Genomic DNA, 25216 nt, shown 5'->3' with positions numbered 1-25216 from the left:
GATCAATTTATTACGCTTTAATTAAACTGAATCAATCAGCAAATTTTAATTTCACAATGCAGTGAAGTAATTTCAGCATAAAGCTTTTATCCTAAACATAACTGAAAGTTCAAAAAGTTCGAATCAAAAGCTTCTGGCCGAGGTTAATAAGAATTAGAAGATCAGTTTGAATCAGTCTAAATCGGGACGAGATCCTGAACAGCTTCAAAGCAAAGATAAGCTAGTAATAAAGTGTCTTGTAATAGTATAAGTGAAAAAGTCTAACACCGAATAAATATTAAATAATAAAAAATACAAATTATTTTATAAATAATTTAATATTAACATTTTTAATTGCAGCCCAACATGGGGCGCCGCCAACAACTCACATTTAAAAAAATTAAAACATCCACAATAATCCAACGGCATCTAACTACGTGACAGTGATCGTAGAACAACTTAATTGGAAATTAATTTATGCAATAATCCAATTAAGAATTTAATATTTAAAAAGGACTGAATACTTAATACAAACAACAAGAACACAAGAATAATAAAAATCTGACTCAACAAGAAACAAAAATCAAAATCTATAACCAAAAATGTTAAATAAATCAACACCAAATAGGAAGGAAGAGCTGAGGGCAATCCTTCGCTACAACTAAATACAAAAAATTGAAGGAAGACCCAAATAGATAATAATCAGGACAATTAAACTGAAGGAAGACTCCAACAGAAATTAATTAAGACAACTAAACGGAAGGAAGATTCCAACGAATCTCGGGAGCAGAAAATAATATTAAGTCTTTAAACAAATTTTTAATAAAATAAGAATAGATATAGGAAACACTAAGAAGTTTAAGATTAAACATTACAAAATCAATTAAAGAAAACAATCTGGAAAATTTAATAGTTTTGAAAATTTAAATTTAACAACCGGAGGTACAGCACCAACCTTTTCTGCGGGCGGGATATCCATCGCCACCAATCTGACAATGGAATTAATTAACCAATTAATAAATGTACAATTGGGTGAAGTGACCACAAAAATTGAAGGAATTAAAGGGCAGTTAAACGCTAGCAGAAATGTAGTGGAGGATGCGAAACCACCCTAGAAGTAGTTAAATCCTTACCAAAGTTTACAGGTGAAATAACCCAATAAGTAGGCTGCAGAGAAGCGGCAGAAACTGCTACGAGTCTATATAAAATTCAAAGCGAACAATATTTTATCGCTTTAACAATTCTACGTAATAAAATCATGGGAGCCGCACATGTTGCTAGAACTAACCATGGTATAGTTTTAAGCTTTCAAGCAATTCTTTCCAGATTGGATTTTATTTATAACAACAAAAGACCAATCCATATTTTCGAATCAGAATTAACCATCCTTAGACGGGGACGATTAAGCATTACAGAATTCTACAACGAAGTAAACGAAAATGCATTACTCATAAATAAAATTATAATGACATATGGAAAAGACAGCGAAATAGCCAAAGAAAAAAAGAAAAACGTTTTTTCCTAAGCCCACCAGACTTGCCAAATGCTCTGGGAAAGTGTCAGGATCTAGAGTCTAGCAACTTCCGAGACCAATTTGCAAATAGGTATTATGTATTGAGGAATGAAAATAAAAATCAGGGAAACAACCTAAAATTTAATCCAGTAGATTCCAGAACAGAATCAAATAGATTGAGTAATAATTGGAATAATAATTGGCCGCCAAACGGGAACTTTGAACAAAATAATAATTGGAAATTAAATAAGGTACAAGCCCCACCAGAACCAGTGCAGGTAGATAGTCACATAAGCTATGAAAATCGTCAGAGTAATAATTATAAACGGGGGTATAATAATAGCAAACAGAATTGTAATAATTTTTTCTCCAAGAAATAATTTTTATCGATACCTAGCACAAAAAACTGATTCTGAAATCCCATTAGGAAGGAAAAGGAAGCAACTGGGACCGTAAGTCAACCAGCCCAGAAAAGAATGAGAATAAATAACATTAATGAAGATCATTTGAAATTGGAGCTAAAATAGATGCAGGAAAGGGAATATAATGGGAAAAAAAAGCTCGAATATTATGACAATGAGGAAAAAAACTGCCCCCTGCCCTACCCTGGCGACGCCCTTGATAAATACTGACAATGACCGGGCAATTTATAGCAAACAATATCCTTATGCTGTGTCAGTCTCAGATATCGTTAATAATGAAATCGATAGAATGCTAAAAGAACAAATTATAAGACCAAGTAGAAGCCCGTATAATTCACCAGTCTTAGTAGTACCCAAAATAGGTCAAAACGAAGATGGAACTCTAAAACATCGACTAGTTATTGACTATAAAAGATTAAACGAAAACACAATACCGGACAGATATTATTATTAGAACAATCAAGCTCAGATCAAAATACACAGCATTCTGCTGAAAGTAAATATTATACATGAGACCCGTAGACCGTTAAATCAGTTTCAGCAACATGTTATTATTCAACGGCACAACTACAATAAATAATATTTCATACACCAATTTAGAAAACGAAATACTTGAGTACATAACCACTAACCACTTTAAGAATCTGTAAATATCAGATTATATAAAATCCAACAACTCAGAACTTACTCTTGACAACATTAATATTTAAAGCCATTTATTGAAATTTACAATTGGAAAATATCAATTTCATTTATATTATTAATTTTAATAATTTTGTATTTGATTACTACATTAATAATAAAATTCGGAAATATTTTAATTGTAACCAAACAAAAACGGCCAGAACTAGAAAAACCAAATACAGAGAAAGAATTTTTAACAGAATTAAGGGAGCGTTTAAGCGAAATTTTGGAAAATTTAAGCGAAATTTGAGTCATGTTGTCGACAAAGGCGAAGTGTGGTCAACAGCTGTCGGGTTGTCGTGTATGTTGCTGTGGGTCTACCCAGAACGCCGATAATATTAGTAGACTCTTTGGTTGGCTCCACTTCAGGATCAGCTCGCCAAGAAATATAGATTTAAAAACCATATATGAAGAGATGGGTCAGCCGTAGGTTCAAAACCAAGAGGTTCAAGAGAGGAAAAGTCCCTTACGCGACACTGCAGCGGAGTCGGCGGTAAACAAACAGCAGGAGTCCGGAGTTGGTACGTTGCTGAGGAAATAGATTCGGAATGATTTCCTCGAAATGATGCGGATGCTGAACGAGGTGTTGAAGCCAATGGATCGTCAGGCACAGGCTCATGGCGGACAGGGCGGACAAGGATCTCGGGTTCTAGGAGGGATTGATGTTGGCGCGAACGTACTGGCGCAGAGGCCATGCCATCTAACACAGGCGGGTAGACATTGTTGGGGACCACCAGAATTGCGCACATGCAAAGACATCGGCCACCAGTTTGGACCACAGCCGGGGAAAGCGCTGACGATTATATCCATTCCATGCAGCACCTCGCCTCACGCCTGAAAAAAGCCACCGCCGGAACGGAAATTGGCAAGGGTGGCTAAAAAAGGCTTGAGAGACGGAATAGCGCGATACGAATACGCGATGGAGGTGTTTACCGTTGATGAGCTTCGTGAGGAGTGCATTGAGGTAGAACAGAGTTCCGGTCGCCGGGAACGCGCTTCGTATGGGCAGCAACGCAGAATGTGGGTGAATGTGGTGAAGGTCCACGATGAGCACGGCGAACAACAAGTCCTCGAGAAAAGATCCGCACCAGATCCGCTATTTTTGCTATCGCTGTGGACGACCGGACACAGTGTTACCGAAGAGCCCCGAATGCGCGGAAAACGGCCGGCTGGGCAATCCGAGAGCGGGAGGGATTCGCCCAGGCACGAATGCTGTGAAGTAATCGTTGAGAAGGAATTAAGTAATTCTAAATCTAGGGTGGCATTCAAGAATGAGTTTCTTACCTTTGAACGGGCCTAGGAGTGTCTCGCGTGGGCATTCTATCGAGCTAGTCGAAGGAGCCCGCCCCTTCAAGGATCGACCTTATCCCACGTCTCCAGCGAAGCAAAAGGTCGTCGAGGATGAAATGGGCAAGATGCTGGCGTTGGGAGTCATCGAGGAAAGTAAGAGTCCGTGGAGCAACCGCACGACAGTGGTGTCCAAACCAGGGAAAGACAGGTTTTGTCTAGATGCCCGCAAGCTGAACGCTTTGACGGTGAAGGACGCATACTTTCTACACAGTGTTGATTGTATCCCATCCATAATTGACCAGACGCACTATACATATCTCCAGAGTGGATCTCAAGTTTGAGTTCTGGCAGATCGAATTGGATTGGATTGGACACGGCGTTTACGGTTCCTGACATGCGGACTGTGCAACGCAGCGCAACGCTTTGTGCGGCTGATGAACCGGGTGATACCAGCGGAGCTAAGATCAAACGTTTTTGTGTATCTGGATTTCCAGACGCACCTAAAGTGCCTACTTCTAGTTGCCCGGAGCCGGAAATCAACTTTCTTAACAATCGTCCTAAAAATCAAAGTTTTGCTTTAAAGCATTGACTTACCTTGGGTTTATAGAGGGTGAACTGTTGCGCATGGACTCTGGTCAAGTTTCGACGATTCAGAGGATACCATACCCGAGATGCATGAACGAAGTACGAGCCTTTCTTGGCACAGCGGTATGGTATCGCCGCTTCGTGAAGAACTTCACTACACTGGCAAGACCACTTTCCGAGGATTTGAAAAAAGCGAAAACAAGGAAAATTGTCTTCAGTTTCAGCGCAGCACGAGCAGTAGACGATCTGAAGAGCGCACCGGTCCTGGTTCATGAGGATTTGAAGAAGATTTCATCCAGTGCGACTCATATAAAGTTGGCATTGGGGCGGTACTGTTTCTGCGGAAGCACGACGGCGAGGAGCAGGTGATCGAGTTTCTTCTCGGCCAAGATGAATAAACACCAGGTCAACTACTACGCTGATGCCCTGTCACAGTACGTCGAGGTAGTCTTGGCAGATCTAACAAAGTTATTGGGGTTCGAAACGACCCAATTTTCAGCCGAAGACTATCGGGAGTTAGTTCAAAAAGTCAAGAACAAACTTACCGGATCTTAATGTCGGCAACGGCCTCATCTTCAAGCGCAGCGGAATTCCAAGCCTGAGTGATGAGCTGGAAGAAGCAAAATGGAAACTTTGGATTCGGCAAAACTAAAACATGCTCACTTAGAGCACCCCACCTCCTGGTTGAATAGCTAAGACACTGGAGATCCTGCGACGGCACTTTTATTGGCCATGGGTTGATCATCCAGGTAAGGGAGTTCGTTCGAGGAAAAAGAGTAGAAGCTGAAAGGTCATTTCCAAGAGTGGTCCAAGAGTGGTCACGCACGGATATTTATCGTGTATTCAGTCATCACATGTTTCTGAATGGAGCCAGTTATAAGCTAGCCAGACAGCTGAGGTCTACGTGCGACCATAAAATGGAAGGGATGCAGGCAAAGAATAAGTTCCGAGTCATCCACGCCAAAGTCCAGAAACACCTCGAGGGCGGTTATGACAAGCCAGCCCGCACACTGCACGCCAAGCCGGGACAGGATGTCTTCCGGAGGAGCTTCGTGCTGTGTGATTTCAGCAAAGCTTTCAACGCCAAGCTTGCCCCTAACTTCCTGAAAGCGAGGGTGCCCGTAAGTTCCGTTCGAACTGCTGACTACATCAGTGCCGCGTTGATTCCTACCGCCTTCCAAGCTACCACTTATTTCATCGTTGTGCTAAAACTCCGTGTAGCCCTTCTCAAATCTTTGAATGGTGTTGCAGTTAGAGTCGATGATAGGGCCTTTTCGATAGGTAATGCGATTGGCGATAAAGGGCCCCGGGTATTATTACGCGGGTATCCTAGGTAGGATGTTTGCGCATGGTCATAACATCTGAGACTACCAGAACCCCAGATTTGTCGTTTACTAAATCTTATGACTTATCAAATGTCGACTTCGTCTCTTCAAGATCTTTTATTAATGTCTGCCATGGTTAATAAGACATAAATCACCGATGCAGGCGGACTATTAATATTCCTGTCGTCCCTAGTGGATATTTTTCTTTACTTTTATGTAAAAATTTATGTTAAAATTTTATTCATGATTTATATTGAACATTTACCATTTATATCTCTTAATCATTCATACATAAATTGTCATGTTGTACTTTTTTTAGCGTATGTCTTATGTACATATGTTGTCTTTTTGTGAAGCGTATTGTGCTGTAAGGGTACCGCTCAATATTATAATGTTTGTTTAAATTTACATTAAGGTAGGAAAAAAATATCATCTTATAACCTTACTGTTTATTCTCAAGGGGGTCTAGAAGTTTTCCGTCTGAATATTTCTGGCGATATTTTTATTATATCGGTAGTTATTGTTTTGATGGTCCAAAAGGAACCAGTTCCTCTACTATTCTTTTGGTTACCGCTGCGCCCTCTATATCAGCCACGATAATCACATATTATAATAGTAATTATAATTACCTCGGCCATTACCTCTGTAATCGAATTACCTCGGACATAATGTCCTCTATTATTATAGAATAGTACACTATTCGACTTGACGGTTATTTCAGAACAGCAGTGTATAGTTTTCAATCACACTGTGCATAGTGTTGAAATTTCCTGCTTTCAAAACTATTTTGTTCTTTTAGTGTTCATTTTTTTCATTGTAGAGAATTAGTCTACATTGTAAGAATTTAGACCATCGTCTATATAGGCTGCCTCGAGCGACCTACCTTTGTTTTCAATTTTCGTGGTATATTGCGCTGCAGTTTGGCACGTTTTTATGTATTAAGCAACTTAACTTTAATGACATCGATTCGCCTTTAACTGATGCCTTTAGTACACTTATTATACCGATAATGGTCCTTTCATTTTCAACTTTTTATGATAAAGGATCAAATACCTATGTCTTGATTATATCTTCTGCTAGCATCTATTGATCTGTGAGATTTTGTGAGATTTGTTAGACGGAGAGCCGTGAGAGAATGCTATAGTCGAGTTCCCCGACTATCAGATACCCGTTACTCACCTAGTGTGAATGCGAACCAGAAATTTCATAATTTTTCTGGGATCTAACAAAAAGCTTAAAAATTGTTAAAAAGTGTGGGCGTGACCGGTTAAGAGGCTTTAGGGCGTTAGAGTGGGCCTGGCAAAAACTTTTTTGCAAAGGAGGAATGAAAATTTTGTACGGGTGTGTCAACCCAAACTAAGGCAAACGAAGCGTGTAAACGTTTGTCAGGTTATTGAGCCAATTGTGACATTGATATCACCTGGTGATGATATCACTTTGATTCAAAGTGTGGGCGTGACCGGTTCGGCGGCTTTAGGGCTTTAGTGTGGGCGTGGCAAAAAGTTTGTTTGCAATCGATAGAAATTTAAAAGACCAATAAAAATATTAAAAATTTAAAAACATCATTCAAAAGTGTGAGTGCGGTTTGTGGGTGTTAGAGTGGGCGTGGCAACATGGGTCATAGTTCCTGTAATCTCGACGTTCATACGGACAGTCGGGCAGACGGACATGGCTAGATCGACTCGGCTATTGATCCTATCAAGAATATATATACTTTATATAGTCGAAAACGCCTCCATCTGCCTGGTACATACTTTTCAACGAAACTAGTATATACTTTTACTCTACGAGTAGCGGGTATTATTAAAAAATATTACAACTTCTTTAAATAGTGTATGCAGTTTAGTTTTGGACGGCTTATGGGCGTTATAGTGGGCGTCGTTCACCTCTTGGTCGTGATCAAGAATATATATACTTCATATGGTCGGAAATGCTTCCTTCTTCCTATTGCATACTTTTGAACGAATCTATTATACCTTTATTCTCTACGGGTAAAGGGTCTAAATTTCCGTCCGAGTTCTGGTCATGGAAAAATGGAGGACACCGTATTTTAGAAGCGTAAAGCCCTTTCTATGGTATCTTACATACCATAATTAATAAAGTCTAGTGACATGAGGGCATGGCACTAATACTACACTAATACTATTATTATCGATGGTTTGAAAAAACTTAAAAGTAGTATCGATAGTGCCATCGATGGTTTTCCAGCTCTACCGGGTTCCCTTTTACATGCACCGCACACAGATGGACTGGTCATCTCAAATCTGTGCAAGCTTGGATTTAATGGTTTTTCTCGTTCATTGTTAATAGTTTTGTAATTATTTTTTACATATTGATAAAAAACATATAAACAAATAAATGTAAATAAAAATAATCCATAAAGGTAAACAAAAAGCCGTTTATTTTGCATTGTGCATTACATGCGCTTCGCGCGTTTCGCTTCTCCGAAAAGACAACAACAACAACGTTTCATGCGCTCACACATATTGCTTTACCGAAAAGACAACAACAAGCGCGGCATGCATACAGCGGCTAGACGATCCGTTTACCTTGAATTCGATGCCTATACTCCGAGCCATCTGTTTCGCACCATGCAATTGCGGAGCATGTTAGCTATGCCTTCCATCGTGGTCAGTAAAAAACTAATTTGTAATTTAAATTTTTTCATGTCCAATGCGATTCAGTGCAAGCTGATATGATTTAAATTTAAAAGGAATAAGATTAATTTTTAAATTTATTTTTTAATGTTTTCTCATAAAGACCTATCCAACCGCAACGACAACCATTCGGTTCAAGCGGGAAGAGATTTAAGTTTAATTTTCGATTATTGTAGGCAGATATTGTTTATGCACAAATCACTCAGCAGCAACAGCGAATTAACTTTCCCACGCCCTATAACTTTTCTAACGCCCTAAAAGCGCGCATAACTGCACACTCCCACATTTTTGAAGAATTTTTGGATATATTTGTTTTTATAATTTATAGTCTTGTCAATATTTATCGATTAGCTAAAAAACTTTTTGCCACGCCCACTCTAACTCCCTAAAAACGCAGCGACGTCACAGATGCGGGAGCGGGAGAGACGCGGTGATGAGTGGGCAGCGAGAGAGGGAGATTCAGTCAATTGTGAACCACAGGATTGATAAGTCGTATTACCGAAGAACGAATAAAAGGGATCAATAACAGAAGCTCAGCGTGTATCGATTGTGTATTTTCGGGGTCCTTACAGTAAGTAACTTTCTTAGAAAGTAAGGAAAAGGAATTGTTTCAATCATACGTACTTTGAAGATAGATCCTTATGCGCAGTAATAAATAACCCACTAATTTAATAAATATAACCAAATGCGTTATATTCATCCTTCAAATTACGATTATTCATCACTCATTCACTGGGTGGCTGCGCGTGGACTAAGTGCGCTAAGTCGCTGCCGAGTCGACTTGCTAAAAAACATTATGCTACGCCCACATTAACACCCGTAAGCTGCCCAAATCTGCCACGCCTACATTTTTGAAAAATTGTTGGATATTTTTGAATAATTTTGTTAGTTTTGTAAATTTTTATAGATTTGCTATAAAACTTTTTGCCACGCCAACTCTAACGCTGTAAAATCGTCCAAATTGCCACTCCCACGCTTTTGAAAAATGTTTGGATTTTTTTTTAAATTTTATTAGTCTTGTAAATATCTATCGACTTGCCAAAAAAGCGCCCAAAAATGCCACGCCCAGACTTTGGAGATATATTATTTGAATATATCAGTTGTCTTGCCAAATTCTATGGATATGCCGAAAATACTTTGTCCACAACCACTTTTACGCCTAAAAACAAACCAAATATATCCCGTCCAACCTTTAGAGCATTTAAAATTAATAGTTCAATGATTTAATGCTTCTACAAACTTCGTTATTATGAAAAAATAAGAAATTGTTGCGTTGTTCTGTTCATTCTGTAACACCTCTTTTCCACGACACGTTCCCAAACTTCCGACTGGGTCAGCCTGTATGTTCCTGATGTATTGCCGTTGCTGATTATGCAGTATTGCCCCACCGCCGACTTAATGGTCTTATTGTTGTAGCCCTTCAGACGCATTGTGTGCCCCACTTCTATTGCGCTCCCACCCACCATGTTAGAAAGCCACCAATAAGAATATTTATTAAAGACCACAAATTGCTCAATTTTCTGTTTCATTTTATACCGTTTCAAACTTAATATTAAGTCGCTGGTGCGATATTAGCTCATGAATCTAAATTCAATTATGTTTTAACCCTACGTACGATTTTAATCATTTCAATTCAAAGCAAAAAAGAAATGTAATATAAATACACGTGAATATTTCGAACATACCTTTATTAGACTAGTATCAACGTAATTTAATATGGAGGAATACGCTCGGGAACCTTGTCCCTACAGAATAGTTGATGATTGTGGTGGCGCATTTGCGATGGGATGCATAGGAGGCGGCGTATTTCAAGCAATAAAAGGATTTCGCAATGCACCTTCTGGCTTAAATAGAAGATTGGTAAGAATTTTACTATATATTGTGTAATAGTACAGTATTAAGGCCTGTAGCGTTCTTAAATTTATTAACAGTAAATAATAAATTTAAAAAATTGTTTCTTAGGTGGGAAGCATTATTGCTATAAAAACACGGTCACCCGTTATAGCAGGCAATTTTGCTGTCTGGGGTGGTATGTTCAGTACCATTGATTGTACACTTGTCCACTTTCGAAAAAAAGAAGATCCGTGGAATTCGATTATAAGTGGCGCTGCAACTGGAGGAATATTAGCCGCTCGAAATGGTACGTCTTGTAAATTTACAAAAAAAGTCCATATTAAAAAGCCAAAAGGGAAATCCAATTTAGAATGATTGTTAAACAATATTTCTAAAAACCTTTTTTTGTAATCGGAAGAATAATAGAGTGCACTATTAAGAACTTAGTTTACATAAAAGTACTATAATATAAGTGAAATGATTTTTTTTTCAGAGTTGCCCGTAATATTAAATTTCTCGTTCTTTGCTTTACATATTGGAATTGAAGCACATTATTTTGGAGTGCGCAATGTTCAACACACGATATTTTAATACTATTACAGATTGCGCATACCAATGTACATATCTTGTCTAAAATCGAATTTTCTTATATATCAGAGAAACAAATCGAAAGCAATGTAACGTAACAATGCAAAAATTTTACATTTGTTCAGATCAGTCATACGAATTAACGTGGTAATTCAAGATTCATATGAATCTGGGAAGACAATTAAGGTTCAATTAAATTTGTCTAGATCTGCGTTACATGGGGTGATCCAAATGAATATTTTAATTTGTTGTTTAGGAATTAATTAGTTTAGGAATTGATTCATTTATTAGGCGGCGGCCGACGAGAGACGGAAAAGAATTCGTTTGCGGGCAAAATTTTAAATTGTCTTTTCTCGTTGGCGTATGCCATATATTTTATGCCTTTCCTCAGAAATCTGTATATGAAGTAATCAAAACGACCAGTACTACGTACTCATTATTGTGTAGGGGAACTAACAAATCCGAGGCGACACATATCCACGGCCTAGTTGGCGAAGGATTTCTATCTATGGGAGCTGGACGGGTTTCTTGGGATAGCAGTGCACAGTCTTTGTTTCTCTATTTATGGCCACCATACGCTGCTTCGTTGGGGTGCCCTTCGAGAAATAGCTGTATTATTTTTACTCTCAAAAATCTCGGGACCACCATACGGTTCCCCTCAGCAGAAGTCAATTGCTGAGAGCTCATTACAAAATGGGTAATAGTTCGGGCTGCCAGGAGTCATCCTCCTCCTGCGCACAGAAGTCTGCCATTTCAAGGATTGCCATATACTTTGGAATGGAGCTCTGTATGAGGCGTAGGATGCTATTAGAAGCATACCCTCTCTTTTCGGAATGGTATCGTACGCTAAGGACTTGCCTTTTCAGTCTGCTTGGCTAATGAGATTAAATTTGGAAGGTTTGTACGATACTTCTTGGCGAAGTGACCAGGCTTCGAGCATTTGTTGCAAGCAACTGTCCTCCAAGCTCTACCCACCTCGATGTGAGCTTTTATTGATATAATCTACAATTGGTTTTGTTGTTATTGCTTTCGATTCCTTGTTGATCTGCTCCTCTCCTGTATGCTTCTATCTCTTCTTCCAGTGAGAATTCTCATACAAATAGTTTACTCCTTTTTTGTTTTGCTGTATTGATCCGCTCGGCGAACGAGCTTAGCTACTTCTCTCCCTGATTTCTAAGGGTTGGCTTGTCAATCATATCCCGCTGGAAAGATTTCATAACATTGTCGGCCATTTCTGCTGACCCCAAATGTTCGGATATGAGAAGAAATGAACGCATGTAATTTATAATTTAGCTTAAATCATTACTCATTTAAGATACTCATTACTAGTTTTGCTATGTCTGCGTAATTTGGAATAAATACACGATAATAATCCAAGGATTATTATTATTATCCAAGGAAAGCTCTGATTTATTTTACCTTTTTTGGAATAGGATGGCTTTTGTTTTTAGAGGGTTTGACCATGAAAACTAGCTCCTTTTTTCAAGAATCCACGTTTATATCTATCTGCAATTTTAAATTTGATCTGCAAGCTTTGCAAAAACTTATTGTATTGAATTTAAATGTTCTGTTTGAGCAGTTGAAAAAATTATAATATCCAGATATACTAAGCAGTGTTTGTTAAGTAACGGTCAAAGGATATTATTCATGCACCTTTGGAAAGTAGCTGGTGCATTCCTAAGGCCAAATGGCAATCGAAGGTATTCGTAATGACCGTTTTTGGTGGAAAGGGCAGTTTTGGATATTGATTCCGGGTCCATTTATATTTAATGAAATCCGTATTACAGATCAATAGTTGTAAAATATTGACATTTTCCTAATGTACCAAGGATTTCATTGAGTTTTCTTTAATCAATTACTACTCTATACTTGATTTTACCAGAAGCATCCGTTTTTTTGTACTTCCCAACTTTCCCTAATTAATTTTATGTACTGTGTTTTCGACTTCGATTTCGTACGTTTGAGCAAGGAGGTACTGTTTTGAATAAATCGGTCAATTTTGTGTTGTATTTAGTACGTCTTTAATGGTATTTGCAAATGTTAATTTGTCTCCTTCTTTATAGTGAAACATTTTAAATTTGTTTAATAAACCTTTCAACATTACATTTTCATTCCTAATCGAAACTGTGAAAAATCTATTTTTTTATTGATTCCCGACTTGAGTTTTTAATTGGTTCTGGTGGCTTTTGGTTATACAAATTTTTGTTTCTTTCCGATTCTGAAGTAATTAATTTGTGTGTTTTATCAAAAAGGGTAACTGTACTTTTTTTGTAATTTATAGCTGATTGTGCATTTTTCAACAATTTTCTACCAATCAGCATATTAGAAAAGCTGTGTACATAAAATGGTTCGGTTGTTTTAAAAATACTATTTCTGGGTATTATAATCCAATTGTTCAAAGTAATAGGGCCATTTGATGTTAAAACTTCACATCTAGTATTTTTAATAGGAAGACAAAATATATTTTCATTGATCATATTTATTGTGAATGCTACAGGATATGTGCAACCTTTGTATGCTATTTCTATGTATTCGTGTTGTCCGGGCCTGCAGACCGAAAAATTTTCGTTTGGTTCAGAGTTATTTGGATTTTGTTCGTCATTAATTTTGGCTGGTTGCACCTGTTGTTGCTTTTCATTAATGAACCCGAACCCATGATTTTGGCATGGATTGTATTGATTTTGGTCATAATACCTTTGTTCCGATGGTCTTAGTCGTTTGGTCGATTACCAAGTTAGTATTTTTAGATGTTGAGGGTTGTTGTAGTTGAGGGTATGTAATTCCTCTAAAATGTGCTGTTTGAGGATTTTGGGATTTGTTAGGATTGTGGGAAAGGATTTTTTTTAATAATTGGTTGGGTGTCCATGTCTTGGGTGTGAAATAATTAGGTACCTGTCACATAGGTTGGTTATTAGTCATCTGCTATGTATAGGTGGTTCTAAATGGTTGCATGAATTGATTAAAATTAGGTTTGAAGGGTTAAGACTATTGTGGGTAATTGGTCGATATTGAGTTTGGTTTTTGGTATTGAATTTGTGTGACTTAGAATTCTGTTTAAGACTTAAGTTTTTACTACGGTTTTATTTGCATTTTTATTTGCATAAATTTTCGGAATAAACAATTGACATGATCTTTCCGCTTCCTTGCAGAATGATCTTAGATTTCCTTTGTAAAGGAAGTTATCCAGTAGCTTGTAGTTCTGTGTTTGGGGTTTAAATTCGGAGATTAGTCTGGATTTGTGAGTTGGCCAATCTTCGATGTTCGGAAATCCCAAGGATCGCGTTACGTGTCCGTCTAAGTTCCTTTCGATAGCTCGAAGTAGAATCCTCTGTTATCGCACATCATTGCTTTGGTAGAGTGAAATTACGTAGTCCACTCTCTGACGAAGGTGTGGAGGGTTTCTGGATCACCCTTGAATGGCATGATTTTTTTTAGCTGCCGACGGGCTTCGGCAAGGTTGTTGTTCAGCGCCACAATATGCGGCAATATGTGGTTGTAGATTTATAATTTTTATTGTTTTCGAATACTTTTTGTATTGAGTCTAACTGATCTAACTAAGGACAACGCTAAGAAATAAAAAATTATCGGAGAGATAGTTTTCATGTCTTTATTGTTTTGATCTCAGCTTAAGAATAAATGTTAGTGTCAAACATCTTTCTTATACTGCCCTTTTCTTTACATTATTTGTGCAGCGAGATCGCCTTCTTGGGATTGTTGGGTCATGCAGCCGCCAAAACTGTGCAGTAGACTAATCTCATATTCTTTAATATTATAAGCCAAATTAGTCAGTGGTAGCAGTTGCGATGCCCGTAGTGCAAACCGCTGTTCTCGCACGCATTTATCTGTACGGATCTCATTCCTTGTTTGTTGTTGTTAGCTACCTACGTTAAGCTTGGGCGCTGCATTTCGGCTGTCTGCCCCGCCAATTGCCAATTCGTCGTGTTTCGGAAAAGACTTAGCTTTGGCCTTAGCTGCCTTAAACAATTCGCAAAATAAACAGTGTCGTAATATAAACAAACTTTCTTCGGTTTTCTTTATTTTTCGCAACAGCTATTGAAAAAGCTCAAAAGCTAAACAGGGATGTTTATTGTATTGCATTGCGTGGGGTTCGCCACTCTGCATATTCTTATGTTTTCTGAAAGTGCTGATTATGTGAATATGTCACTTATTGCCCATTTGTTTATATTTATATTATTTGCTTGGCATATTGATTGTGTTCACACTATAAACACTTAATGAGTTCAATTCGGGTGTTTGAATCTAACTATATAATGCAGAGCTTGTAAGACTCCGCAGTCTGCGTTGTTAAATGCAGCTAAGTTTTATTCTTAAATTTATGTTTGAGGCCTATGACCGCGCTAGTCATATCTCTTGACACTTCGGCAATAGGCCGCTGCAATCGTACTTATCTGTAGATGCCACTTATGCTGTCCCGTGACATGTTTATTGCAGCCCATAAATAGAACATATTTATTGTTTGCCTACTTATGTCTAAAAACATATTTAGACATTCTCGTGGGGGGAAAAGTGTACGGCCAGTAGTCGTCTCTCATTTATGCGTTGCCTCTGGATCTAAATGACGTTGCAGCTCCATCAGGTTTTGCAGATACTCCTCTTTCCATTTCTTCCAAAAATCACCTCTGATACGTTGAATAAGCTTCCATCTATCCAATTCCCAAAAGCGTTCCAGGTCCTTTAGATTTATTGTTGTAGTGGGACTTATAATTTTTTGCTTTGCTGCTCGAGTTATATTTCCGGACACAATCCATCCAAATCTGGGTTTTTGTCCCATGATTCCATTCACGGTTTTTATTTTCTCCATCATAATCAGGGGAAATAGATCATCACCTATCTACTTGGCTCGTTGAATCGTGTTTCTGCTAGCCTGTAGCCCTTCTTTGTTGATATCAATATCACACTTTTTGCTGGGAAGGGCTACATGGAGTGTTGGTAAAACTAATGCTTCCGTTGATGTTTTGAAGCTGCTTGGAATTTTTGTTTGATCGTCAGGTGGACGCTATTTTTTGATACTTGAGTAGCCAGGGAGATACCTTCGACCTCTATAGTACTCCTTACTCTGGGAATCCTTAATATTTGTGCTGCTTCCTCTGAAATCAGCGTCTTCTGGGATCCGCCGTCAATAAGCGCCCTCAACTCGTTGTAATCTCCAGCTTTGTTTTTCACTAAAACAACAGCTGTAGCCAATAGTGTGTCTTGGCCTTGCTTGAGGCTATTGCTGTTGTTACTGCGTTTTGTGTCTTCATGAAGAAGGCTGTTGTGTCCTTTGGAGCATCGATTGCATGTAATTTCCTTCCTGCAGTCGATAGCATTATGCTTTCCAAAGCATCTAAAGTACCTGCTGTTCTTTTGAACGAATTCTGTTCTTTTTTCGATTGATTGTGCTCTGAATTTGAGACACTTTGTCATATCGTGGCCATCCTTAGAGCAAAAGGCACACGATCTTACTTGAACTTTTCTTGTAGTAAGCTGAGCGGTATTTTTGGTAATGGCATTTACTGAGTTGTATTGTTGCTCAATAAATTCCAGTACGTCTTGTAAGGACTGTATAGATCTTGCCTTTTTTACATGCTGTTCATAAAGCTGCACGGCTTCTGGCGAAAATTTCCGTAGTAGAATTTCTGCTAAAATTACGTCAGCAGAGCTTTCTATTTTTCCTTTTTCATTTATGATGAATATGCTCTCGGTCGCAGTATCCAAAAACTTCCTTACATTTTTCTCATCATGGGGCAGCAAGCACTCCAGTTCCATTAATTTGTTGAAGTGTTGGGAGAATATTTTTCTGCTATTCTCATAGCGTTTGCAGATAAGCTCCCACGCTGCTGTATAGCTAGCCGCTGATCCCGTTATCAAATGGCTAACCACCATTTGAGCTTCTCCCTTTAAGTAGGCTCTTAAATATCCCAGCTTCCTTGTGTTGCTGAGATCCTTCCTGTTGTTGTCTCTTAGCTCAGAGAACAGCTCGTTAAATGTTGGCCATTCCTTCGCATTTCCATTGAACGTTGGAAGGTCCACTTTTGGGAGTTCTGGCACGTCGTATTTGGAGCTTTTGAACTGTTCCAACTTCATTTGAAGTACCATCTCTAGTGCGGCAACTTCAGATTGCAGAATGTCGGCCTCATCTTGATCAAAGGCAGTTCTGTCATACTTGTTTTCAAGCAGTTTCGGTGTGTCCGTCACGTTGGACCAATGACTTTTTATCATTGCCAGCTGCTTGACTAGTTCAATCTCACTTGAACTATCTAAGGTTTCGTAGATTAGGCTCATCTGTTGCCTCACACTGTCCGCTCTTCTATCCACCAGTTGAACCAGATTATCAACTGGACTGGAGCTCCGAGCTGATGCGGTATCAGATAATTTGGATCCGCTTGGTATATTTATTTCTTCAAGTGTCTCTACCTTTAATAGTGACTCCTTGTAGGCCTTGATAGCATCCATAATTTTTATAAATATTTTATCATTAAAATATTGATGATCGCCAACTCCCAATTTTACCAGCGCATTGTTGTTAGTAGTAAATGGGACTACCAATACATCTATTACTGATATAGATGCCTTTTCCTTGATGGCTTGCAGTATTTTGTTCTGCAGCTCTCCTTGTTCTTGCATCAATTTCACAGATCTTTCCGACAACATCTTGTGAAAACAATCACTGTGACTTTTTTGTGCTTTCTGCTTGTATTCTTTGGCGTGATCCGTTGGAGGATTTTTTGATTGGTCGCCCAGTTGACCTAGCTGTGCCTCGACTCACAGCTGATTGATCAGCAAGGAAAAGCAAAAACACAATGTTTCAGCTTATAGTCCTAGTACTTTAAGGCGTGGTCTTTTATTCTGTGTTTCTTACCACTGGTGGGGGAAACAACAGAATCACTCGAATAACCTTGCTCTTTTTACTTTGAAGCGCTGGTTTTTTCTTCTGTGTTTCTTACCACTGGTGGGGGAAAACAACAGAATTTCTCGAAGGACCAAAATGTTCACACTATAGACTCGTGCGTACACTGAATGAGTTCAAATCGGGTGTTTGAATCTAACTAATGCAGTCTGCGTTGGTAAATGACCGCGCTAATCATCTCCCGCGTGGTCATATCTCTTGACACTCCGGCAATAGGCCGCTGCAATCGTACTTATCTGTAGTTGCCACTTATGCTATCCCGTGACATGTTTATTGCAGCCCATAAATAGAACATATTTATAGTTTGCCTACTTATCATGTCTAAACACATATTTAGACAGATTGTATACAATGAGTGGATGTGGGTTGTGTGGTTTTTTGCCTCTCCGCATATTCTTATACCTTTGGACAGTGCTAATTATGTGAATACGTCACTATATAGATAAATTAAAATGTCCGCGGCCTACCATAGTAGAAAATATTTTACTTATTCAAGGGTAATGCATTGAGTATATCGACCCAGCAACTTTTCCAATAACATTTTTGTAGCACGATTTCCCTCCCCTTTGCATCAAAATATACCTCAGTATCGGCGATAACTTCTTTATTCGAAAATTTCTTCCCAGAGAAAATTCTTTTGAGATCTGAGTACAGGAAATAGTCACTGGGGCAGTTCTGAAGAATCTTAAGGATGCGAAAGCAATTTAAAACCCCAATTCATGGATATTTCCCATTTTTTTCACTGACTTGTGCATTGTCTTGGTGAAGCAGAACTTTCTTTTTATACCCGTTAACTCGTAGAGTAAAAGCATATACTAGATGCGCTAAGAAATATGTAACAGGCAGAAGAAAGCGTTTTCGATGTTGACCCAGATGTCCTTGCCGTTGCCGATTCGCAAGCTAGTTGACTGAATTAGGCGTTAGTGTTCCTGTCTGTCTTTCGGCTTGTCAGAATTGGCTAGAAGTCCGAACGTCCCACTAAACTGGCTCCAAGTCAATAATTCTTTTCTGGCTGTGTGCCAAAGTTGATATGCGGGTTTGTAGGCTCAGTGGACTTATCTCCGTCCACTGCTACCCCAGCCAGGACACAGTGGAGATCTCTGAAAGATCTGAAAGTTTATCATTAACTTTTTTTACTATTTGCTTATTGCTTAATACTGAAATATGCATTTGCTATATGTGCTATACCGCACATGTTTTATTATTACCTAACCAAATCTAAATAAAACTGCTAAACAAAATAGTCTTTAAACCAAATTTTCTTCAGTATAGCAAATAACTGTAACGAAAGAACCATTAAGAATACCCAACTAAAGGTACCGAGGGTCTGTTCTTCTGCCTTTTTTCTTATTTCCGTTTCCCATGCTCTTCCACTAGCCATGTGCATCTGCTAATCTAGGAACTGGAATTTATCGTTCCCTTTTTTGTGACCACTATTAAATAAAGTCTTAAGTAATTTTAAAGTAAAATTCAACATCCCTTATAAAAATATGTTGTGGCCTTACTTTTTTTGACGGTTTATGTAGTTTTTAAGAATTGTCCAACATACACTAAAAATCGTATCTATATTTTTTTAACCAACTAGATTTTTTAATTAAAAATTGTCTCTATTTAATTATAGGCGTTCCAGCTATGGCAGGCAGCGCAATAATTGGGGGCGTACTCTTAGCTCTTATCGAAGGTGTCGGAATACTGTTCACAAGAATATCTGCTGACCAGTTTAAAAATCCGGTACCACCTGCAGATGACCCTGTAGCCCTTGGAGATCCTGGAAGTAATTTTTCATTTGAATCCGCTTCTAACCAAACACAATATCAATAAAATAGTGAAAACAAAAAACAATAACCTTAAAATAAGGTGAAAAATATGTGTTTATTATTCTTATTTATTATTTGCTTCAAATATTTATTGTGACTGATCTTGAGTACAATATTACTGCACGCAGGCAGCCGAATTACATGCTAAAGGGAATCCACAATAAGAGAAAAAAGCTTTTGGTTACCGCGACCAAAAGAGGGAGACACAGTGCATTGACCTTATTACATATGTCGCAGCGTTGGCATTTTCTTGCGCCTGATCTTCCATATTGGCAAATAAACTTTTCGAGTGAAGCGAATTCCAACCGGCGTGCGCGATCGTCTGTATGCAACTGATCGTATTTTCTACGCATCGATCTGTCCTTTACACACCCTAGCTGGACTACACTTGGCGACAGCGCGACAACGCCGTCGCCTCACTCGTAACGGTACTTTGGCGCCAGTCATATCATATTCTACGTCGTAGTCAAATTCTAAGAATGACCTCACAATATACCAAACTCATTGCGCAGCTGCGACTTGCAAGCGCAGTGGTCTAACCATGTTAATAATGTGACAGACACGTACAGTGGTCAAAATACATTTGTAATGCGACACATACATATTTTCAACACTCCCTCTCAATGCAATATGTCAACCCTTACAGATAATGTTTTTTTATCTTAATTCCAAATTCAAAATACATTTTTCTGTTAGTTTAAACCCATCCCTTGGATACACTTTTCATGTTTAAATCTATTCAAATTTTTGGTTAGAACATCTGCTATCATGTTTTCTGTGGGTACATAATTAACTTCTATTATATTGTTCTTATACAGTTCCCTTAAATAATGATATTTTATGTCTATATGCTTACTACGTGCATGGAAAGTGTCATTTTTCACCAAGCACTGGGCACTCTGGTTGTCGCTATAAACCTTAGTTGCCTGGGTTTCACCAAAACCCATTTCGTTGACCAATTTCTGAACATACGCCACTTCCTTCGCTGCCATGGAAAGTGCCACATACTATGACTCTGTGCTGCTTAGAGAAACCACTGATTGTTTCTTTGAGTCCCACGTAAAGGCAGCTCCAGTAATACATGCCCATCCAGTAAAGGATTTTCGGTCCGTGGTGTCACCAGCCCAATCCGCGTCAACATAGCAATGTATAGGCAGTACGCTCGTAGTGTAACTGCAAATCAGCTGTGCCCCTCAAGTATCGCAGAACTCGCTTTGCACCGGCTTCGTGCTCTTTATGTGGGTCAGCGTTCCGTTGTGATAGCTTAATAACCGAATGCATAATATCAGGTCGAGTTGTGATTGCCAGGTACATTAATGAGCCAATCAGCGATTGATAGCTGACTTGATTCACCTTCTGACAATCGGCCTTGTCACGTTTTACTTCAAAGCCTGCTTCTAGTGGGATGAGATTCGGCTTACAATACTGCATTGAGTAATCATTGAGAAGGCTCTCAATATACTGCTTGTGGCCAATCCTGATGCCACCAGTTTCTCCGCCACGTTCAATTTCGATACCCAGGAAATGTTTTAGCTCGCCCCCGTCTACGACATCGAATTCTTTTGAAATAGATGCTTTAATATCGCACAGTTCCTCCTTGCTTGAACTGGCTATGATAAGGTCATCTACGTACACTACAACAAGGTTCTTACTTTTTCCAGAATTACGGGTGTAAACACATGGCTCGCTAGGGCATGGAGAAAACCCAATCCTTTGCAGTTCTTCATTCAGTAGTTTATTCCATTCTCGGCACCTTCTTTGGATATCATTCATCGATGAATCCCTCTGGCTGCCTCATATATACCGTTTCGTGAAGATCACCATTCAAATATGCAGACGAGACGTCCACTTGGTGCATGTAGAGTCCGTTTTCCACCGCCAAAGCAATTACTAGTTTGATTGATGAGTAGCGTGCCACTGGTGAGAACGTATCCGTGAAGTTAACGCCGTATCGCTGAGCGCACCCTTTTGCGACAAGTCGAGACTTAAAGCGCTCGACCTTGCCCATCTTGTTACGCTTCACTGCAAAGACCCATTTCGAGCCAATGGCCTTCTCACCTGCCGGCAAATCCACCAATGACCAGATTTTATTCGCACGTAGGCTCTCCAACTCCTTCTGCATTGAGGTTCTCCATTCCTCAGAGTTTCGTATGGTTAAAGCCTCCTTGACGCTTGTTGGAATCGGAACCTCATCCGTACTCATGCCGTTGACCATGTTGTATTGTTTTCGCGGTCTTCCAGGTTTACCAGTGTGAATATTCTTCGGCCGTCCAGGTCCTCTGACTTCGGTGGCTTCATTGTCTTCAGTGGATGACGCTTCTCCCTCTGAATAGTGTTGCTCGACAGACGCAACGTCGTCATCGTGTTTATCTGACACCTGGAAAACATCATCATGTTTCTTACCCTCAGCAACACAGATTGGAAGGTGCTACATCTCCACAAGTTGAATATCGGGAGAAGGTACTGTTTGCCCTGCCGTCATACCATCATCCTGGTCGTTTTCAAATACAATTACGTAACGAGCAACACAGACATTCTTCCTGGTAGGATTGAACGGCGATATCCCTAAGAAGCATCAGAATATCCAACCAAAATATTTTCTTCGCCCTTCGCAGTAAATTTTTTCTTAGTGGATTTGTTCAGCACGGTAGCCTTCGACCCAAATATCTTCAGGTGGGACACATATGGCTTTCTTCCAGTCCAAGACTCGAACGGTGTTACATCAGATAATGCTGAAGTCTCCGCGCGATTCCGTAGATAAGCAGCAGTGTTGTTAGCTTCAGCCCGCAGTGAGTCGCCGACGCCTGCGTGAATCATCATAGTCCTTGCCATCTCGACCAGGGTTCGGTTAGCGCTCTCCGCTACACCGTTTTGTTGTGGGGTGTGCGGTACCGTCAATTGTCTCTTTATGCCGTTTTCTGTCAAGATAGATTGAAACGCTTTACTCAAATACTCACGCCCGTTGTCGCTCCTTAATGCTTTCAACTTCTTTTCGGCAAATGCTTTAAACTCCTTGAATTTGGCCAGTATTTCATCTCTTGTCTTTATGAAATACACAAACATGTATCTCGATTTGTCATCTATAAACGTCGCTTGCATTGGACCACAGATATCACTATGCACTAGCTCCAGTACTTCATTTGTGCGATTTCCAGAGGCTTTTGGGAAACTCTTCACACATATTTTACTTTTTGCGCAACTCAAACAGTCGGTTTCTTTTGCGTCACTTAAATAATTTTTCTTTAGTCCGATTATCATTTCTTGTTTGAACATTTTGTTCAAGCTTGCAAAGTTTAAATGACCGAATCTCTGGTGCCACTTTTTCATCAAATTTGTCTGTGCAACGAAACATGCACTTTTAACTTTTCTTTCATTTTGGAACAGAAACAAATCACTTTGCTGTTCAGCAATCAAAACAACTTTATTCTTATCATTCTTTTAAATTCCGCGCCCGTTTTTCGAACGACACACGAAATCCGTTTTTAATTGCCTTCGAGATTTGAGCTTCTCCTTTTAAGTAGGCTCTTAAATATCCCAGCTTTCTTGTGTTGCTGAGATCCTTCCTGTTGTTGTCTCTTAGCTCAGAGAACAGCTCGTTAAATGTTGGCCATTCCTTCGCATTTCCATTGAACGTTGGAAGGTCCACTTTTGGGAGTTCTGGCACGTCGTATTTGGAGCTTTTGAACTGTTCCAACTTCATTTGAAGTACCATCTCTAGTGCGGCAACTTCAGATTGCAGAATGTCGGCCTCATCTTGATCAAAGGCAGTTCTGTCATACTTGTTTTCAAGCAGTTTCGGTGTGTCCGTCACGTTGGACCAATGACTTTTTATCATTGCCAGCTGCTTGACTAGTTCAATCTCACTTGAACTATCTAAGGTTTCGTAGATTAGGCTCATCTGTTGCCTCACACTGTCCGCTCTTCTATCCACCAGTTGAACCAGATTATCAACTGGACTGGAGCTCCGAGCTGATGCGGTATCAGATAATTTGGATCCGCTTGGTATATTTATTTCTTCAAGTGTCTCTACCTTTAATAGTGACTCCTTGTAGGCCTTGATAGCATACATAATTTTTATAAATATTTTATCATTAAAATATTGATGATCGCCAACTCCCAATTTTACCAGAGCATTGTTGTTAGTAGTAAATGGGACTACCAATACATCTATTGCTGATATAGATGCCTTTTCCTTGATGGCTTGCAGTATTTTGTTCTGCAGCTCTCCTTGTTCTTGCATCAATTTCACAGATCTTTCCGACAACATCTTGTGAAAACAATCACTGTGACTTTTTTGTGCTTTCTGCTTGTATTCTTTGGCGTGATCCGTTGGAGGATTTTTTGATTGGTCGCCCAGTTGACCTAGCTGTGCCTCGACTCACAGCTGATTGATCAGCAAGGAAAAGCAAAAACACAATGTTTTATTCTGTGTTTCTTACCACTGGTGGGGGAAACAACAGAATCACTTGAATAACCTTGCTCTTTTTACTTTGAAGCGCTGGTTTTTTCTTCTGTGTTTCTTACCACTGGTGGGGGAAAACAACAGAACTTCTCGAAGCATCAAAATGTTTCTTACCACTGGTGGGGGAAACAACAGAATCCGGCTCGAAGGACCAAAATGTTCACACAATAAACTTGTGCGTACACTTAATGAGTTCAATTCGGGTGTTTGAATCTAACTGACTCGCTGCTGCGAGGGCTTCGCCTTTTATTCATTCTTACATAGGTTCTTATCATGTAATTATATAATGCAGCGCTTGTAAGACGCCACAGTCTTCGTTGTTAAATGCAGCTGAGTTTTATTCTTAAATCTATGTTTGAGGCCTATGACCGCGCTAAACACCTCCCGCGTGGTCATATCTCTTGGTACTTCGGCAATAGGCCGCTGCAATCGTACTTATCTGTAGTTGCCACTTATGTTGTCCAGTGACATGTTTATTGCAGCCCATAAATAGAATATATTTAAAGTTTGCCTACTTATGTCTAAACACATATTTAGACATTCTCGTGGGGGGAAAAGTGTACGGCCAGTAGTCGTCTCTCATTTATGCGTTGCCTCTGGATCTAAATGACGTTGCAGCTCCATCAGGTTTTGCAGATACTCCTCTTTCCATTTCTTCCAAAAATCACCTCTGATACGTTGAATAAGCTTCCATCTATCCAATTCCCAAAAGCGTTCCAGGTCCTTTAGATTTATTGTTGTAGTGGGACTTATAATTTTTTGCTTTGCTGCTCGAGTTATATTTCCGGACACAATCCATCCAAATCTGGGTTTTTGTCCCATGATTCCATTCACGGTTTTTATTTTCTCCATCATAATCAGGGGAAATAGATCATCACCTATCTACTTGGCTCGTTGAATCGTGTTTCTGCTAGCCTGTAGCCCTTCTTTGTTGATATCAATATCACACTTTTTGCTGGGAAGGGCTCCATGGAGTGTTGGTAAAACTAATGCTTCCGTTGATGTTTTGAAGCTGCTTGAAATTTTTGTTTGATCGTCAGGTGGACGCTATTTTTTGTTACTTAAGTAGCCAGGGAGATACCTTCGACCTCTATAGTACTCCTTACTCTGGGAATCCTTAATATTTGTGCTGCTTCCTCTGAAATCAGCGT

At 39.2% G+C, this 25216-nt stretch overlaps 1 protein-coding gene and 1 long non-coding RNA gene across 13 annotated transcripts; one reads left to right on the top strand and one right to left on the bottom strand.

Annotated features, from left to right (window-relative positions):
• Positions 1-2760: 2760 nt before the first annotated feature.
• LOC117143250 lies at positions 2761-7966 on the bottom strand. Of its 12 annotated transcripts, XR_004459598.1 has the most exons (6): positions 7887-7965; positions 7775-7817; positions 5151-6889; positions 3883-5083; positions 3532-3810; positions 2761-3473 (listed from the first exon to the last, which is right to left on the bottom strand). It is a non-coding gene; the product is annotated as an uncharacterized LOC117143250 (long non-coding RNA). The 12 variants fall into 12 exon arrangements; XR_004459603.1 differs by lacking the exon at positions 5151-6889 and having other exon boundaries at positions 7887-7966; XR_004459607.1 differs by lacking the exons at positions 5151-6889; positions 7775-7817 and having other exon boundaries at positions 3883-4932; positions 5019-5083; positions 7887-7952.
• A 2104-nt stretch (positions 7967-10070) lies between these two features.
• Positions 10071-19639, top strand: LOC117143249 (mitochondrial import inner membrane translocase subunit Tim17-A). The gene is made up of 3 exons (XM_033307810.1): positions 10071-10315; positions 10418-10595; positions 19408-19639. The coding sequence occupies exons 1-3, from the start codon at positions 10172-10174 to the stop codon at positions 19605-19607; spliced, it is 522 nt and encodes a 173-aa protein (XP_033163701.1). The 5' UTR covers positions 10071-10171; the 3' UTR covers positions 19608-19639.
• Positions 19640-25216: the final 5577 nt, after the last annotated feature.

The sequence above is a fragment of the Drosophila mauritiana genome, chromosome 3R (assembly GCF_004382145.1).
Source record: "Drosophila mauritiana strain mau12 chromosome 3R, ASM438214v1, whole genome shotgun sequence".
NCBI classification, from domain to species: domain Eukaryota; kingdom Metazoa; phylum Arthropoda; class Insecta; order Diptera; family Drosophilidae; genus Drosophila; species Drosophila mauritiana.
The sequence above is the reverse complement of the archived record's forward strand: the minus strand, read 5'-3'. Positions and strand labels throughout refer to the sequence as shown.